This window comes from Phocoena sinus, chromosome 1 (assembly GCF_008692025.1).
Source record: "Phocoena sinus isolate mPhoSin1 chromosome 1, mPhoSin1.pri, whole genome shotgun sequence".
Taxonomy (NCBI): Eukaryota; Metazoa; Chordata; class Mammalia; order Artiodactyla; family Phocoenidae; genus Phocoena; species Phocoena sinus.
In genome coordinates this window covers 99,587,976-99,607,467 of record NC_045763.1, presented here as the reverse complement: position 1 = coordinate 99,607,467, position 19,492 = coordinate 99,587,976, and the positions used below count along the sequence as shown (strand labels likewise).

General features: G+C 35.3%; 1 protein-coding gene across 5 annotated transcripts in view; it reads right to left on the bottom strand.

The window, feature by feature from the left end:
• Positions 1-19,492, bottom strand: part of RAP1A (RAP1A, member of RAS oncogene family) — a 74,543-nt gene that overhangs the window by 14,104 nt on the left and 40,947 nt on the right. For 4 of the 5 annotated variants that reach the window (XM_032635954.1, XM_032635935.1, XM_032635963.1 and 1 more), the window contains 4 exons: positions 9,298-9,381; positions 5,982-6,050; positions 3,916-3,972; positions 1,051-1,191 (listed from right to left, as the gene is read on the bottom strand). In XM_032635954.1, coding sequence (XP_032491845.1) covers positions 1,051-1,191; positions 3,916-3,972; positions 5,982-6,050; positions 9,298-9,354 — 324 coding nt within the window. In that variant the 5' untranslated portion in view covers positions 9,355-9,381. The remainder of the gene's footprint in view (positions 1-1,050; positions 1,192-3,915; positions 3,973-5,981; positions 6,051-9,297; positions 9,382-19,492) is intronic. The other variant, XM_032635970.1, reaches the window with a different exon arrangement.

Here is a 19,492-nt window from a genome sequence, read left to right as displayed (position 1 = left end):
TTACTTCTACAACTGACATCTAGATCTGAAGACTAGCTTAGGTGAGATATTAAGGAAAAGAATAGAAATACAGCCACTGAGTAGCTATGTCTTCATCTACAACTCAATCTTTAGTTTATTACATGGGATAAAGAGATTAACATTACCAGAATTCAGTGATTTGCATGTAATTGCCTATGAAAAGAGAACTCTCTTAGATGAATTAGTCATGGGAAGAAAGAGAACTATTCATTAGGTTATGGTTGGTCATGAGTCATATGGTGCAAATTCCTCCCACCTACAGTATTACCCAAAGTTGAGGTCTTAAGCAGGTGCCTATGTTCCCATTAATAATGAGAGAGAACACACAAAAACAGAAAAGAAGGTACAAATGAAATTTTATATCCTAATTTATACAACTTTTGAAAAAGGAACTTTCTGTAGCTCAAAACTGAGACAAACAAACGTAAAATATACATTTAATCTTTGAAAAAAGGCAAAACAACAATGATGCTATTCATCAAATAAGAATTCTAAAACAGTATATTTTACCACAATAAAAAATTAACATTAAAAAAAGAATTCTAAAACAAAAACAATATAAAAATGTAAGTTAATTAAAATCTTTAACATAATTCAAAGGAAAAAACTAAGTAAAAACTGTACCAACAGAATTTTAGAAATAGGAACACAGCATTACGGTTCTTAATAATGTTCTCTGAACACTGTTTCTGACATAACTACCAACTTTCCAAGCCCAACTGGAGTCCCCCTTCTTCTACCAAGTACTCTTTGATTCTTCTTTCTCCACTCCACTTATGACCCACATAGCACTATGTAGGTCATAAGTGCAGTGGAGAAAGAAGAACTTTACATACGTGTCCTTCTTTTCTAATCATCTCAGCATATTATCTGTAGGTAAATTCAGAAAGCTTAAAAACGTTTTTGGTCACCAGGGCTCTTAGGCGCATGGTAAACACCCTCTAAATCCTCTACTGAGAGAGAAAATGGACACTTTTTATTTGGCCACAGAGAGATGGCAGTATGCTACATATAGAGAGAAATACTTACATCTTCTGTGTCCTTAACCCGTAAAATCTGTTCCCTCAGGTCTTGTAAGTCATTAAATGTGGACTGAGCTGTAATAGAATATACTAGTGCAAACCCTTGGCCATTCTTCATATACAAATCTCTCATCGCTGTAAATTGCTCCTATAATAAAAAATATGCAATTATAAATATGACTTCTTAAATGTATATTGAAACAATTTAAATCAGAATAATCACAAGTGAGCTACTGAATTTTTTTTTAATGTATGTATGTATGTATATATAAATATTTTTTGGCCGCGTTGGGTCTTCGTTGCTGCATGCGGGCTTTCTCTAGTTGCGGCGAGCGGGGGCTACTCTTTGTTGTGGTGCGCGGGCTTCTTATTGCGGTGGCTTCTCTTGTTGTGGAGCACGGGCTCTAGGCACACGGGCTTCAGTAGTTGCAGTACACAGGCTCAGTAGTTGTGGCTCGCGGGCTCCAGAAAGCAGGCTCAGTAGTTGTAGTGCACGGGCTTAGTTGCTCTGCGGCATGTGGGATCTTCCTGAACCAGGGCTCAAACCTGTGTCCCCTGCATTGGCAGGCAGATTCGTAACCACTGCGCCACCAGGGAAGCCCTGAATTCTTTATTACATGTTATCATGACAGGAAACATAAGACGTGATACACGGTTTCTGGAAAATTTGACATGAATGTTCCTGTCCCCTATGTACATGACTAGAAACAACTACAGAATTAGAACGGAAATCTTAACCACTTTAATTTGTTTCTGTGTGATTTAGAAAAACTGCATATAGCTCCTTTTTATATACAGATTTTAATTATTTTGGTGCTACAAAAGGTGATGTCCAAGGTAGTGGTTTTGGAAAAGAGAAGTCCAAGTACTGAACCCTGAGGCCCTCCCAACATTAAGAGGTTGGGGAAATGAAGACAAATCAGGAAAGGAGACTTAGGAGTAACGAATCATACAGGGAGAAAAGCAAGCAAGTGTTGTTTCCTAGAAGTCAAATGAATAAAATTTTTACAGGTAAGGATAATGATCTACTGAGTCAAAGGTTGCTGAAAAGTCAAGAAGGTTGAGGATATATCCGAGGGATTGATTATGAATGACAGACCATGGACTTAAAGCTGTATAAAGAGGGGGTTGAGGATATGATAGAAAATCAAAGATGTTAGATTTAACAGACTGCAGATTACAGTCAGGTTGAAAGGTATGAAAGGAAGCGAGATGGAGAAACAAGAGATGGTTAGTAGAGAGTAGGACACTTGAAAATGAGATTTAAGATGGTATTATGTTACTGGTAATCATTAGTCTAGGGTAAAGAACACGGGCATGAATGACTGAAGCAGGGTGGAGGTCAAGGAACTGAGAGGCCAAGCTACTGGATCATCTATATTACCTGTAAAGATTCTATTTGGATACTAAAATCACCAAGAATTCGGACTAAAGCAGTGTTGGAGAAAGTAAGCAAAAATCCTCAAGGAGTAAGGAGTGATCTAGAACAAGATCAAAGAGCATCAACTACTTTCCAAACGTTATGCAAGGCACTGGGGACAGAGAAGTAAACAGAAAATTACAACACAGCATGCTGAGTGCTAGGATGGTAGAAATACAAGGTATTTGGGAGCACAAGCGGAAGATCTCTGCAGAAGGGGAAAATTTTAATTTGGACAAGAGGAGGAAGAAACAATGCCCTCACACTTGTGGAGGCTGTGAAAGGAAGAAATAGAAAGTATTTTTTTTTTTTTTAACCGTTGGGGTCTTTGGGAACAAAGGACAATTATTGCTGATTCGGAAGCTAGGAAATTTGGGGGTTGGACGAAGTGGCAAGAGGGGGAGGTCTCAATTCAGCTGATATAAGAAAGAAGGCGTTCCAGTGATCCAAAGCTTCCTGCTGGAATCAAGATCCATTTTCCCACAAAAGAATAGAAAAATATGGTATAATTTGTACTCTAATTGCTCCAGTCTGCTTAAGTTTTTTTTTGATCTGAAGCTTTCTTACCATTTATAAAATTATAGTGGGAATATTTGTGCTGAATTTTAAAACAACTTAAAACATTTAAGAATACCATCCATTTTAAAGCTAGGAATTGCCTAATAGGTAAAGTCTACGTATATGGAGAAAAAAAAAGAAAAGAAAATCATTTAATGTGTGCATTTTTTGTGGTAGTATAATTGTGGCAGAATAAAACCATCATTAATTAATTAAACAATTAAAAAGGTGAGGACAAATGAAGACAATGAAAATAAAAGCAAATACACAGAGCTCATACTATATAAAAGACATTTTGTGCCAAGTGATTTATAATCACTATCTCATTTGATCATTATAAGCACCCTATAATGTACTAAACGTCATTACACTCATTTAAGCATGTGAAAAATGAGGATCAAAATAATCCTAAAGATTTTTGTCAGAACACACGTATCTGTCACCAGTCCCCTGAGATGTTAAAATGCTAATAAAAAGCAAAAAAAGTTGTTTAAATAAATGAATGACCATGGTGTCAAGAGTTAGTCTTATTTAAACCCAGAGAAATACCTATTTTAACTAAAATTCTGTGTTTAAAATACCTTCCTTTTGTTTGTTCGTTTAAAGCACTAAGAGCATAATCCTTACCTCAATACAGGGAAAAGAAACTCAACACACAGATTCTGTAGGTGAGCACAACATACAATTTAATAGTGATATGTGGGCATTAAGTACATCATAGATAGTTTCACACACATAAGAAAATTTAGGAAGCCCTACATTTAGAGACTTAACGTTCTTAATCAGAACAAATGCTTTTACTCACAGAAATCATTCAGGTGACCATACACTGTTCACAAATGAAAATCTGTCCACCCACCCCACCCCCACCAAAAAAAGAGAAAACATCCTTACTGTTCCTGCTGTATCCAGGATTTCGAGCATACACTGTTGGCAGTCTACTTCAACTTGCTGTTAGGGTCAGGGCAGGGGGGTGGGGGGTGGAGGGGGATGAAAATGTAACATCAAAATGTCAGTCTGTTTTCCTCCCACCTCTTCACTCAAAGTCCTTATTAACAACTACAAAGCCTTTCTCTAGCAGTTTGCTGTATTGGTGGAGACCAAGTTGGTACTACAGTAAAGAACAGGAGGTCTCAAACACATTCTATTAATAATACAGAAGCTAGGACTGTTAATCCTGAGTTTAGATATTTTTCTGACCACTACAAACTCTGAATCATGATTGCTGTTATTATTAGAAGCCAATGGTCATATTCTGCAATTTAAGAAAAACTGCAACAAACAGATATAGTTCTAATGGAAAAAAAATGTATAAAGTATGTATATTTATATTATCTTCAAAACAAAGCACAAAAGCAGCTCAAAACAGCCAATATCTGGGGGGTAAAGAAAACTTTGCCAACTTACCAGATCCAAGTTGTCAAAGTTTTACTAAAATATGCCCAAATTTAATACAAAGGCAATTCTTAAGAGACAAAGGGAACACAATAACACTGAACCTATAGAGTTCTCAAGACTTTAAAAAAAGGTACTTCTTTGGAAAAGCTGTGTGTATAAGGTGAAATTTCATATACTGAATTCTACTTTCCCAGGGCTTTATAGAAGAGAAGGTTGTCCTAAAGAAAGTATCAAGTATTAGCTGTGAGGAAAATGTTTAATAAAGAAGGGATTAAGAAAAGTGCTTCAGCATTCAAGGTACAGAGCTCCGTTTGTAGTTAAAGCTTTAACCAGCAACTTATTTGGGGGAAATTTCAGTAATGCAACATGGTCTTCTAAAAATAAACATATTAACTTAAAGACTATTTTAAACTCTGCTTCTTTGTCAGATCAGGAATTGATGAGGAGCACCACAGGTGGATCTACAAACTCACTGTCTACCACTTACGGGACAAATATGATAACAACCTGCACAATCTGTGAATGGGCATGTTCAATGAACAATGAATCAGGTCTGTAGTTTCTCAATATATATCACAATTTTGTTTCCAATTTACAGATAATGAAACTGCTCTGCCAGTAGGCTTGATGAACTTAATTCAGCAAAAGTTATAGCACTATTTAAAGGTAAATTCTAAAACAGCTACCAAAGCAACCCTTTCTTATTTGTTGAAAGGCAGGTTAATCTTTTTGGGGGGCAGTGGGGTATATCGTTGGTTACTAGGCTTTCTTACAACACTGTCTCTTCCCCCCCATAACATACTTGGGAAATAAAATCATGAAAATTCTCCACAATTCTAGCTAGTCTTATAGTTAAATAAAATAGTATTTTTTGTCAAGACCAACTATTAAAAATTTTTTTCCTTTTAAATAAGCTTTATTTTTTAGAAAGCAGCTTTTGGTTCACAGCAACACTGAGCAGAAAGTACAGAGTTCCCATACACCCTTTTCCTGCTCCCTGCTAGCCTTCCCCACTATCAGCATCCTGCATCAGAGCAGTACATTTGTGAGAATCAATGAACCTTCCTGTATCAACACAGCATTATCATGCAAAGTCCACAGTTAGCAATTTTACTCTTGGTGTTCTAGTGTTACAGAATCCAACTCTTTAACTTTTTACAGTTTAAAGGAGAAATATTTTTTAAGTTATTATACAACTAAACAAAAATAACTTTCAGTTACTGTATAACTTCAAGCATAAAGTGTTCTTAATTTTAGTTCACAAAAAGAGTAATCAAAAATATACCTATTTATATGCAATTTTTCTACATTAAAAGAATTCCCACCAGGAAAATGTGTACATTAAAGAACAGATTACTAATCAGTAACAGAACATGGAGCTCTCTATAGCTAATAAGCAGTGTTCTACGAAAAGTATTTTGTCTTGGTGAAACTTTTAAAAACAAATACAGAACATCTGTATCATTTCTCAAAACTATTTTCAAAAAAGCAATTCCATGGATCAAGTTTTAAAGTCATAAGAAACTACTTGTAAGCATGTGTATACAAGTTTCATATTTTACCTTTCTGTAGGAATCTTCTATCGTTGGGTCATATTTTTCAACAAAAATTCCCTGAACAAATTGAACTGTCTAGAAATTTAAAAAAAGCAGACAAAAGTTAAGGACTTAAAAGAAAAATCAGCCCCTCTTAAATGTTACTTAACTTCGCAAAGTGGTAAAGGTTAAATGTAATTATATGAAAACTCTGTGTAAACATGCAAATGTGAAGTGTCATTAATTTTCAATATAAGGATACATTCATAATTAAGAGTACACTTATGAAAGGAGGTGGTCATGTTAAAAACTGTCATCAATGCTGCTGCTGACATTACACTGTTAAATAATGACTATATTAAGTTTTAAAATACTACCAGGATACAAATAAGGACATGGATTCTAATTTACTAAAACGTGAAAATTTATCAGTATTTAAACTCCTATTACCCCTCTATGTATCTATAGCAAGTTTTATCTCATACCCTCAAAGGAGAGAGACAAAAGGTTGTAAATTTTAAAAAGTCTTGAACAGTCTTTCTAGTTGTGGGGGAAAAAAGAGGGAATTAAAATTTATTGAGTTTATTAAATTTATAATCACATTCAAATTTCATATTCACCCCAGAAGTAGTTATTTTTCTGATTTGCCAGCTGAGATTCAAACATATGCCTTCCTGATTCCAAAGCCTTACTCTTTGCATAGGAAAACATTACCTACTCATCTTTTTCAGATTATCTACTTTTATCTCTAAAATTTCTATAAGCAAAGATGAGAAACTAGGTATTTTACCATTCAGTAAATGAAAAGAAGTACAGAAGATGGTTGTGAAATATTTCCTAGATAGCTTTAGAACGGTGTCTGGTACATCACTGCCTAAAAGCAAGGGTAAGAATGTGGACTGAGGTCATTCACACTTCAATTAGCCAGAGGAATATTTTATACACTATTTTAGCTTGAATTAAATAGACTAATTTGAATATAGTAAACTTCTTCAGCTATCTATAATGGTGGTTCCATTTCCTCAGCTCTCATTTACTCTTCAACCCACCCCAGGATGGTTATGGCATCATCACCTTACTGTAGCTGCTTTTATCACATCCAGCTACTATGCTATGACTTCTGAGCAGTCAAGTAAAGGTACATTATGTACATTCAAGTACAAGATACATTCTTCTATGCTGGATCCTCCAATCCTACCTACTCTTTAAATGTTGAGAGGTACTCAGAGCCCAGTCCTGAGTTCTCTTCTCTCTCTAGTCTCTCCCTAGACAACCTCATTAATTCCTATGGATTTTAAATTAATTAATTTATTTTAAGAAGGTAATTCATGGACGTAGGACAAAATGCAAAAGACACAAAAACATATGTAATGGTAACTAATTCTATTTACCATCTTTTCCAATTCCACTCCCAAGGAAGTAATTGATATGTTATCTGCAGCTTATTGAACCTTGCAAAAATAGCCTGTTCTTTTATAATATCTCCCCCCTCATTCTTCCTTTCTTATAAAACACATATGGTACTCTACACTGCTTAGTATCTTTTTCCTCCTAAGTAATACAGCTTAGATATCATTAATTATCAGTATATACAGAGCTGCTGCATTCTTTTTAATGGTTTATAGGATGCTACTCAAAATACATATTAAAAACTTATTTAGCCCCTACTGGTAGACATTTAGGTTGTTTCCAAACTCTTGCCACTGTAAAGAATGTTGTAATAGACAGCCTTGACCATGTCATTTTGTATATGTGAACTTATGTGTGGGATACATTTCCAGAAAGGGACTTGCTGAATTGAAAGTTACATGCATTTAAAATAACGGATACCAAGAGGGAAGAGATATGGGGACATATGTATATGTATAACTGATTCACTTTGTTATAAAGCAGAAACTGACACACCATTGTAAAGCAATTATACTTTAATAAAGATGTTAAAAAATTTTTAAAAATTAAAAAAATAATAAAATAACAGATACTCGCAAACATTCACCACAGAGGTACTAAATTACACTCCTAACAGTAACATAATTCCCATAAAATAAAAACCATAGATATATTCATGGCAACCCAAATCATACCACAAGTCTCTCTTTTAAGCTATTGTCTTGAGGATGTGATGTTATTTGATGTATTTACTTGAACATCTCACAAGCACATGACATTTGACATGACTCTTGATTTTCACTCTCAAATCTGCTCATTCTCCAGTGCTTTCCTTCTACTTCTTTAATGGTCCATTCATAAAATCAGTAGCTTGACTGTGAAATTTGGGAGTCACCCTCGACAGCTCCTTCTCTCCTAGTCCCCATATCAATCTAGCACTAATTGTCAATTCTACCTCCTATTTAACTCTCAAAACATCTACTTTTTTCTTCTTCACTGCTAATATAAGCTTCCACAAACAATAATGTGGTGTATTGCATTAACTCCCAACTTGTTTCCCACATCTTCTCTGCCTGTCTTCTAAATTACTCTTGATAGAACAAAGTGCTCTCTTTAAAACATATATCCAATTCTGTCACCACCACCACCCTCCAAAAACCCTACCTTCAACAGCTTCTCATTGTCATTAGGAATAAATTCCAAGTTCTTACATGGTCTTCAAGTCATGATCTGGCCCCTGCTTATCTCTCACCTCATTTCCCTCTACTTTCTTCCCGGTTCACTCCTATCCCAGCAACTGTGACCCTTCTCAGTTGTTCAAATGCTAATTTAGGTTCCCTTGTCATAGAGGTCTCTTAACAATATATACTTTTCTTTCAAAGTATCTCTCTCACAATTATAATCAAGTAGTTCCTTGATTAATTGTGCATCTATTACATCTCCTCCACTATAATGTAAGCTCTGTGAGGGAGACTGTGACTGTTTTTGTTCACTGTTGTAACTTTAGAGTCTGACGTTATAGAAGCTCATTGAACACTTCCTAAATAAATACAGCATGTGTACAAAAAAATGACCTTTATTCCACTTAAGTCTGGGATGGGGGTAGGGTAGGATTTACTCCACTGGTACTCGTAATAATCAGTCCCCCACACTAGAATGTAAGTTCCTTAACAATGGAAACAATTTTTATTCCTCTTTGAATCACAAACACTAGTGCTTAACATAAAATAGGTAGCCAATAAATATTTGATAAATGAAAGAATGAATGAGCCACCATTATAAAACTACACATCCATGGTTACTGAATGAGTCCTTGTACCCTGGTAGGCCAGGTATTAGGCATATAAAACATACTGCCACCTTTTCTCTTGAGGCACTAGAAGTTGTAAAGCAAGAAAATATCACCGTTCTTCTTGTATTATATTAATTAATTATAGTTAGGTGGCTAACTTACCAGAGCAGACTTCCCCACGCCTCCTGAACCAAGGACCACTAGCTTGTACTCACGCATGATGTGGTCTTTTTAAATACTGACAATCTGGGGAAAAAAAAAATCAAAGATTAATAAACATGCTAAGAATAGCCTAAGAATGTACAACTGTTACATGAAATAACATGACATTTTGTTTTTTGTTTGTTTTTTCTCTTAAAACTATCAAGAGGAAGACAGAGGTATACAACAAAACCATGAATATTTTAATATAAATTTACAGGACCACTGCCAGGCATTTTAGTTCATTACAGATTATCTTTGACTAGTCATCAATCATTAGCCTGTTCATGTTACTTCGTATTTGGTCAGAAAATAAGATGATTAAAACTAGTAGTTATAGCTACAATCACGAGCCCAACTCTTTACGAAGCTATCACTTAAACTTACATACTTTTTTGAAAAGTTCACTCATGAGCTTGAATATAATGAAAATGCTATTTTATTTGCTTAAAATATCATATGTAATTCTATATTGTTTTGTTCATTATTGTATTATTGGTGAACCACATAAACTGTTACCTCAAATATTATTATGATACAAATGGGAAAATGTAGATGAAATTGTTGAAACTCTGTAGGTAGGTACTGCTGGTTTATTTCATAAGGCCCAAATTGCTGGGACGGCGGGGGGGAATAAATATAAACTTTATTTTTTATCTCCATGATTATCTTAAAAAGATACAAAAGAATTTCCAATGACCATGATGGTGTAAATAGGAATGAACTTTCCATCCCACAATAAACAGCTAAAACACCAAACAAAATATATGAAACAACTGTTTGCAAGACATGGTTGGACAATAAGCAGTATAGCACTGTGATCTCTGAGAGGTGGGAAGGAAATGAAGTGAGACCTACACCTGCCCTGGCTTTCTGCCTAGAGGTACTTTTCAGATTGTGATGCAGGGAGAAAAAACTCAAGCAGAGAAGTTACCAGAGAAGTGGGAGTTATGCACAGAAAACTCCAGAAATCTGCACAGGGGTCCACCTGAGTCTGCGGCCAAACACTAAGCCAGGCATGCAGGATGAAACTCCATGAGGTAAGGCAAAGAATAAATAGGAATCTGTAAGCTGAGCAATTCCCAGAGTGCTGGGAAATATTGACATTCTGACCAGAAGAGTCTTCTTTGTTGAAAAATAGGCAATTCACTTGAAACCCCAGAATATTCATACTTAGTACAGGAGTAAACAAACCCTAGAGTAAAAAATACTCTACATACTTCCTAAAAAGGCTTAAAAATAAGCCTCAAAAGGATTGAGTCAATCCATAGACAACAACTGCCTGTCAGAACAAGTCCAAGATTTTTTTAAAGAAAAAAAAATTCCACCATTCAACAATATAAAATTTTCAATGTCCACAGCATCCAATAAAAATTAATAGACACATAAGAAAGAAAGAAAATATGACCTGAAACTAGGGTGGAATGAGTCAACTGAAACAGACCCAGAAGTGAGATAATGGAATTAGCCAATGAGGACTCTAAAACTGCAATGATAAATATGCTCAAGGATTTAATGAAAATATGAGGAGAGAAACGGTAGACATAAAAGAACCAAAATGAACTTCTAGTGTTCAAAAACAGTATCTGAAATGGAAACATAACCAGATGGGATTTACATTATATTAAATACTGCAGAAGGAAATTTCAGAGGAACTGAGATGAAGATAGAAAAAAGTTGATGAGGAGGGTAAAGAGTGGGGAGATGGAAGGAGAGGGAGAGAGAAAAGAAAAGGAAGAAGAAAAATAAAAGAAGAAAGAGGAAAACCACAGCTATCAAGTGTATGTGTGTAACTGGAATGGGGTGGGGGTGGGGTTGAATAATAAAATACTCTCAAAATTTGATAAAAACTATAAATCCATAGATCCAAGAAACTCAATGAGCCCTCTCCTTAGTATAAATACAAAGAAAAGCACAAGGCACAATAATCAAATTCCTGAAAAACTGTCAAAGAGAGAAAATCTTACAGGAAGCTAAAGGAAAAAGTTTAGCCACAGAGGAACAAAGTTAAGAAAATATATAGACTTTCTCTAGAAGCTATGCAAGACAGAAGAAAATACATCTTCCAAATGCTTAAAGAAAAATATGGTCAACCTAGAATGCTAAATACAATGAATGTATCCTTCAAAAATGAAAGTGAAATAATTTTTTTTTTCAGATCCAAAAAAAGAAAGAAAAGCTGGGGGAAGAAATAAGTTCACCAACCTGCACTTTAAAAAAAGCAAAAAAAATTCTTCAGGTGGAAGAAAATGATAACAGATGGAAATGTGGATCTACATAAAGAAATGACAATTGGGGCTTCCCTGGTGGCACAGCGGTTAAGAATCCACCTGCCTATGCAGGGGACATGGGTTCGAGCTCTGGTCCGGGAAGACCCCACATGCTGCGGAGCAACTAAGCCCGTGCACCACAACTACTGAGCCTGTGTGCCACAACTACTGAAGCCTGCGTGCCTAGAGCCTGTGCTCCACACAAGAGAAGCCACCACAATGAGAAGTCAGTATACAACGAAGAGTAGCCCCCGCGTGCCACAACTAGAGAAAGCCCGTGCGCAGCAACAAACACCCAATGCAGCCAAAAATAAATAAATAATTAATTAATTTTAAAAAAAGAAAAAGAAATGACATTACTAAAGAAATAAAAAGTACCAGAAATGGTGAGAGTAAATCTACAAGACTTTTTTGGCCTCTTAAAGCAAAAATAACAATGTACCACAGGGTTTACAACATACATAGAAGTAAAATATATTACAATAACAGCACAAGAAAGGGAAGGGAACTGGAAGTATAATGTTCAAGGTTCTTTCAACCAGACAGATCCCCATATCCTTAACCCCTTTTCGAGGCCCCCAGTGATTCTTAGTCTGAGGATTGCTGTCATTTTAACAAGATATGAATTCATCACCTCTCTCATCTAAAAATGTGTACCTTTCGAGAGGGAATCCTAATATAGTAAGGCTTATTTATGCTCCCCAAATTGCCTCCTAGGGCAACAGAATTTGGGGAAAAGCACTCAGAGATTGCCAAATTATTTTGGGTACTCTGTAAGAACAAGATATTTGTCCCCTGTTACTCAACTCGAGGGGTAAGAGAGTCGACATCCAAAATCATTTTTCATACATACTGTATGCATAGAAAATTATTTTCTTTACACCTAACAAGTACCATGGATTATAAATGTATATACATATGCACAAATGCAGATACAAGAATAATATAGCTCAGATAAGAAAACACATACAAATACCCAATGAGGAATAATGTAGATTAATATTTTCTTTTTAAAGGGGGTTAGTTCTAACTCATTACTGCCAAGTTAGAAAACTACTATGTTCTTCCAAGCAAATCCCATGCCTTTTTATGGAAATCTCTTGTGCCGTGCACTCCCAACACAGCACCAGAAAATTTCTCACTCTGGTTAAGATTCCCTGACAAATAAGGAGGACAAGAATAAACATTACACTATGTTTACATTTTAAGTCAATCTTGAATCCCTAACACTATGGTCTAAGTTATAACATTTTTTCACTCTTCGAACTTCAGCAAAACTACTTCTAAATTTCATAAAGTTAACAACTTGATTTCTTTGTGATGCAAATAGACCCCAACTTTGTTGTTTCTGTTTTTAAATATTTAAACTAATTAAAAGATGAAATAGTTTCTCCTGCACAACTGAACCTATGAAACAAAATTCATTAAAAGAAATTTAGTTGTGACAAGAAATTTTGGAGAAAAAATTTTTTACATTAAGGAACACTGAAGCTTAACAAGCAGTTATACTGTTGGTTATATTTAAATATTTACAGAAGCTGTGATATTTTAAATGTGATAACTGACTACAACATGTTGGGGATGGGTGGGGATGGTGGTGAATAAATATGGAAATGATGGTAAGACTTGAGTTTCTAAAATAAAGAACAACGTTCCTCATAGTACATAATAATGCAACATCAACTGTTTTTGTAACATAAAATCACATTATCTCATTGAGAGAATATCTTCCTTGATACCTTCTCCTCTTATTCTTCTCAAGATTAGTATTTTGGGGAGAGGATGTACATAGGGATAAAGTGATCAGACATAATGTACTTATAAATGAAGTTTATAAATTAGTCTTCACACTCTAAAACCAGGTATACTCAGCCCAATAGCACTTCCTACCCCTTCCCAAATGAAAGAAGGTAAGCTCCTGTAAATAGGAGAGGCCAGTAGGGATTCTCAAAAAGAGCAGACAATTAATCACAGATTTGAAGAAAACATCTTGACAGAGGCAATAAATTCAACAAACAGAAGAACAAAAACCAAAGAAAACAGAGTTAAGAGGGCCTATAAAACGCTATAAAATAAATGTAATATCCTTAAAGAAACCTGTGAAGTTATTAAATCTATGTAGAAGACACTTTGGAAACCTAGAAAATAAAAATATGAGCATCAAAGAAAAGTTCAGTAGATGGGCTGAAGAGAAAAATGGATACAGCTGAAAAAAGCAGGTTAGTGAACCAATATACTGAACCCACCCAAACAGAGAAGAACAAAAGGATGGGGAGATGGAAAGTGTGAAAGAGGTAAGAAGGATAAATCTCACCCTAAAAAACTTCTAGAGAAAAACATATTCCTCTCCCCTTGAATATGGGCAGATTTAATAAAATATAGCAAAAGTGGTGTTGTCTGACTTCTGAAGCTAGAAAGGGTGCCAGAATTTCCTCCTGGATCTTTCTCTTTGCAGCCATGCCTTTGGGCCCAGGCTGTAAGGCTGCCCTGAAGCTGCCACTTTGGAGAGACCACAGAGATGGGACAAATTTGCTGGAGGAACCCCAGCTCTGAGTCCTCCCAGACCTGTGAGTGTAGAAGATGATCCTAGACAGCCACCATTTGACTGCAACACCCAGAGGAGAGACCTTAGGCCAGATCTACCTAGCTGAGCCACTCCCTAATTCCATACTCAAGAAACATCAGGTTGTTTTAAGCCACTACATTTTGAATGATTTGATAACTAAAAACAGAAGGAATAAAGGAAAAAAAGGAAGGAACAAAGAAGAGATGGACGAATTGAAAATAACGGACAATCCAAATATCACTAATTACGCGAGTAAACGTTCAATAGGAAAAATTAAAATACAAGACAAAATACATACGGCAGAAGTTGACAGAACTAAAGGAAAAACTAGTCAAATACACAATCATGATTAGATTTTAACATAACAGTATCTGATAGAAAAGGAAGATAAAAATCAGTACGGATATGTAAAAGATTTGACCAAATAACAAATCAACTTACTCCAGTAGACATATATAGAACACCACACCCAACAACTGCAGATTACACATTTTTCTAAACTGCACACGGATTATTTACTAGAACAGACAATGCTGGGCCATAAATCAGGTCTCAACAAATTTCAAAGGACTGAAATCATACAAAGCGTACATTCTAACTACAATACAATTAAACTAGGAACCGGTACAAAAATATACATAATCTCAAAATGTAAGTTAAACAACATAATTCTAAATAATACATGGGTCAAAGAAGAAATCAAGATGGAAAGTAAATAATTAGAACTAAATGATAATAAAAATACATATCAAAAATTACTAGAAAAACAAATACCATATGCTAACACATATATGTGGAATAAAAAAAAAAATGGTTCTGAAGAACCTAGGGGCAAGGCAGGAATAAAGATGCAGATGTAGAGATTGGACTTGAGGATATGGGGAGGGGGAAGGGTAAGCTGGGATGAAGTGAGAGAGTGGCATGGACATATACACACTACCAAATGTAAAATAGATAGCTAGTGGGAAGCAGCTGCATAGCACAGGGAGATCAGCTCTGCTCTGTGACCACCTAGAGGGGTGGGTTAGGGAGGGTGGGAAGGAGATACAAGAGGGAGGGGATATGGGGATATATGTATACATATAGCTGATTCACTTTGTGATACAGCAGAAACTAACACACCATTGTAAAGCAATTATACTCCAATAAAGATGTTAAAAAAAAAATTATTGGAGTTGGTACTCCAACACAAAAAAGGAAAATGATTCAAGAAACAGAAAGGTGTAAGAACAAGAAATATGCCAAGCAAATAAATCAGGAAAAATTATAGTTAGGTATCTAATTATCACTGTAAAATATGTATAAAAATCTGGAAATAAAACTGATTATCTCAACCTTTTTGTTTGGGAGGAGACAGGAAGAAAGGCATGTTAAAGGTTTTCTCTTCTTGGGAAACGCATAAAGATACTGAATCTCTCTTTTTCTATACATTAAAAAAATATAAATCTAAACACGTGAAAAATGTAATGTCAACAACTAAATCATGTAACTTAAAAATCACTAGAGGAAAAACGAGCAAAGAAAACTTGACCAACTCAACCAGAGTCAGAATATGAAAAATAAACAACAGGAAAGAAAGGTATCATTTGCAAACCACAAATGATAAAAGCTTATTCTATGAAGACTATGATGACAAACTTAGAAAATAATACATTTAATTTACATGTAGCAAATCCTATAACATGTTATATCAATAGCTGGTTTTGTCTTTTCTTGTTTAAAATACTGAAGTCAGTATTTAACAACAGAATGCCTGAACCATAGTAAGTGTTTCTTTTGTGGTAATTCACTCTAAAAACATCTCCAGATATGGTCATCTAGCCCTTTGAATTCTATGCTCACAAAACAGTCCATTCCATTTCTGGATAACCTAATTGTTAGAACGTTCTTTACATTGCTGTTTCTTTGTAGTGGCCACTTACTGGGTCTCTGTCTCTAATGCCAAACAGAAAAAAGGGAATTCCTCTTCCAGTCTACGCTCCTTCAAATATTTGAAGACAGTTATTCCACCTGCCATATCTTCTTTTTCAACAAGCAGTCCTATTTCATTTTTCAGATGATAGTTTCAAATTCTGTAATCATTCTGTCTCCTACCCAAAAGCTTTAGGTCTTACACTCTCTTAAACTAAAAGTAATATATGCTAATTAGTACTACTAGCAGGCATTACAAAAAGGCTTATAACAAAAAAGAGCAGTAACTATATCCCCTTAACCTACTTCAAACTTCTAGCTCTTTCTTTGAGTGCTCTCCATACTTCTAAATAAGATATTCATACTACTATCTCTTGGTTTTTAGTTTTACATATTGCTCTTATGGTAGATGAGAATTTTAGCTCTCTTAAATAACACACAGCAAAGTAATATATTAAGATTACATTTCCTTTTTCATATAACTTGTGTTTATTCTGGAATTGTCTACCAACATATTTTCCATACAAACCTGCCAGATAATCTATGAATTTCATTCCCTTCTCCCCACCCTCCACCCCGCAAAAAAAAAATCCTTCCTGGAGCTTGCTGTAATCTGTACCAGCTGCTCTCCAGGCCCACAGATGTCTGTCAGCCTAGGACTTTCTTATGCACTGGTGTGCTTCAGAGTGCCTATCCACAGAGGTTACCACTACTATTTCTACTGCTCCTCCAGAAAATAAGGCACTTGTCCCCATAAGTCAACATCTTCTCTAAGCACACTGTTTAAATCAATAGAACAGTGTGAATATGAACTACTGGGCTGGTGACAATATTTTTTTAAAAGAGAAAGAAAGAAAAGAAAACACTAAATTATAGATCATTTTCAGTATTGTGCCATCACTTTTTGGTACACGTATCTAAAACTTTAAAAAAAAAAAACTTTTAAAAGCACAAGGTTTCCACAATTTCTTAGGTTCTTACATTTCCTTACTAAATGACACTTCCCTACTTCTTCTTTATGTATCATAAAAGGAACACAAATTCTACTGCTTTAGAAGACATTGACCCATCAATTATCCCCAAACAAATTTTTACTAAAACCTTTAGTAAATTATGACTGAGGCAGTTATCCCATTCATTGTACCCTTGACATTCTCTAAGAATTCAGGTAAAGGATTAAAACATTTAATCCAACCATCTTACTTTTTCAGGAGTAAAAATTTTTGGCAAATTTGACAAGTGGTCTTGAAAGGCTTATTATACTATTATGATAACTCATGCAATAACCTACCATTTGAAATTATTCCTTAAAAAATGTATTAGTGAGTATATTTTTCTTTTATAATAATCTCTGTAGCATCTGTAGTTACATCTCCTTTTTCATACTTATTGTTTATTATGGCTTCTCTCTCTTTTGATCAATCTTACCAGATTTGTTAACTCTATCTCTATTAGTCTTTTTCTAAGAATCAACTTCAGCTATGTTGATCCTTCATTGTTCACTTGTTTTATATTTCTTTATTTCTACTTTTATGTCTATTATTTCCTTCCTTTCTTTATTCTGTCCTGTTTCTAATTTAGATTGAATTCCTGGCTCGTTAATTTTCAGCCTTTCTTCTTTTCCAACAAATATCTCAGAGCCTCCATCAGAGATCTTTTTCCTTCTACCTAAAGTGTATCTTTCTGAATTTGTCTTAATGATATTCTACTGGAGATAAAAATCTGTTTTAATTTTTCTGAAAACTTTATTATGTACCTACACTCTTGAAAGGTATTTTAGCTTTAATAGTTATTTCTTTTCAGCACACTGTAGTTATTCTTTTCTTCTGATTTCAAGTTTTTCCTTTCAATAAACCAGTCTAATAGTAGATATTTTGAAGGTAATCCGTCTTCTCCCTCTGGCTATTTATTTATTTTATTCATTTAATTTTTGGCTGTATTGGGTCTTTGTTGCTGTGCGCAGGCTTTCTCTAGTTGCAGCGAGTGGGGGCTTCTCTTTGTTGCGGTGCATGGTCTTCTCATTGCGGTGCACGGGCTTCTCGTTGCGGTGGCTTCTCTTATTGTGAAGCACGGGCTCTAGGCGTGCGGGCTTCAGTAGTTGTGGCTCGTGGGCTCTAGAGCGCAGGCTGAGTAGTTGTGGCGCATGGGCTTCGTTGCTCCGCAGCATGTGGGATCTTCCCTGACCAGGGCTCGGAGCCATGTCCCCTGCATTGGCAGGAGGATTCTTAACCACTGCGCCACCAGAAGCCCAGCCCTCTGGCTATTTTTAAGGTCCCTGACTATATGCAAATTTAACTATGAAGTGTTTAGGTTTAGTTTTTTCTCTCCTGTTTAGGATTTGACTTTTTGAATTTGTGCCATTTGCAATTTTAGAAATTCTCAATTATAAACTCCTCAAATATTATTTTTACTTGACTTTTCTTCACATCTATATTCTGCTTTGATAACTGGTAGATCTTCTCATGCTCTTCCTGTATTAGTTAAGACTAATACAAGACTAGGCTGATGCAATAAGAGACTCTACAATTGCCTGAACAAAATTCAAGGTATTTTTCTCTCCCACATGACAGTAGAAAGGGACAGTCCAGGGCTGGTTTGGCAGCTTAGCAGTCTGAGAGAGCTAAGCTCTTACATCTTGTTGCTGCTCTGTCATCCTTATAGTATTGCCCTCTTCTACCTAGCTAAAAATAGTTCATCACTGTGTCCACATTCCAGTCTATGGGAAGGAAGAAGGAGGTGGGAAATGGAGTATCTCATTCCTCTTATAGGCATAAACAGTAAGGCTAAAACCTACGCACACATAACTTCCACTTGCATCCAAATTGCTGAAACTTTAACACAGAGTCAAATCTCACTATCAGAAAGGCAATGAAATGGAAGCTGTAGCTGTATAGCAAAGCATCCAACTAATACAGTTATTGCTTAAAAGGAGAAAGAAATCAAGGAAATCTAGCAATTTCTGCCCCAATTCTCTAATTCTCATTTCTTCTCTTACATGTTGTCCATCTGTGCCTCTTTATTTTGGTTAATTTATTTTTCAGGTCATCTTCCAGCTCATGAATTCTAATCTATTGTTAAACCTATCTATTGAATTAAAAAATTTTTATTTATATTTTTCATTTCCAGAAGTTCTTTTATTATTTTGTCAAAGCTACTGGTAATTGTTCACAATCTCATTCTGTTTCTCACAGCATTATAGTAAAATGTTTAAAAGCCTGAACTTATGATCCATACTGCCTGACTAGAACCCTGCTCTACCACTTACTAACCTCTGTCTACAACTTTTCCTCCTAAATGCTGAATATTGGGAATGCCTCTATCAAATAGAAGACGGGAGACTATCACATTATCCAAAAGTATTCCTTACTCTGTGCCTTTGAGAAGGACATGTGCTCCATGAGTTGTAAAA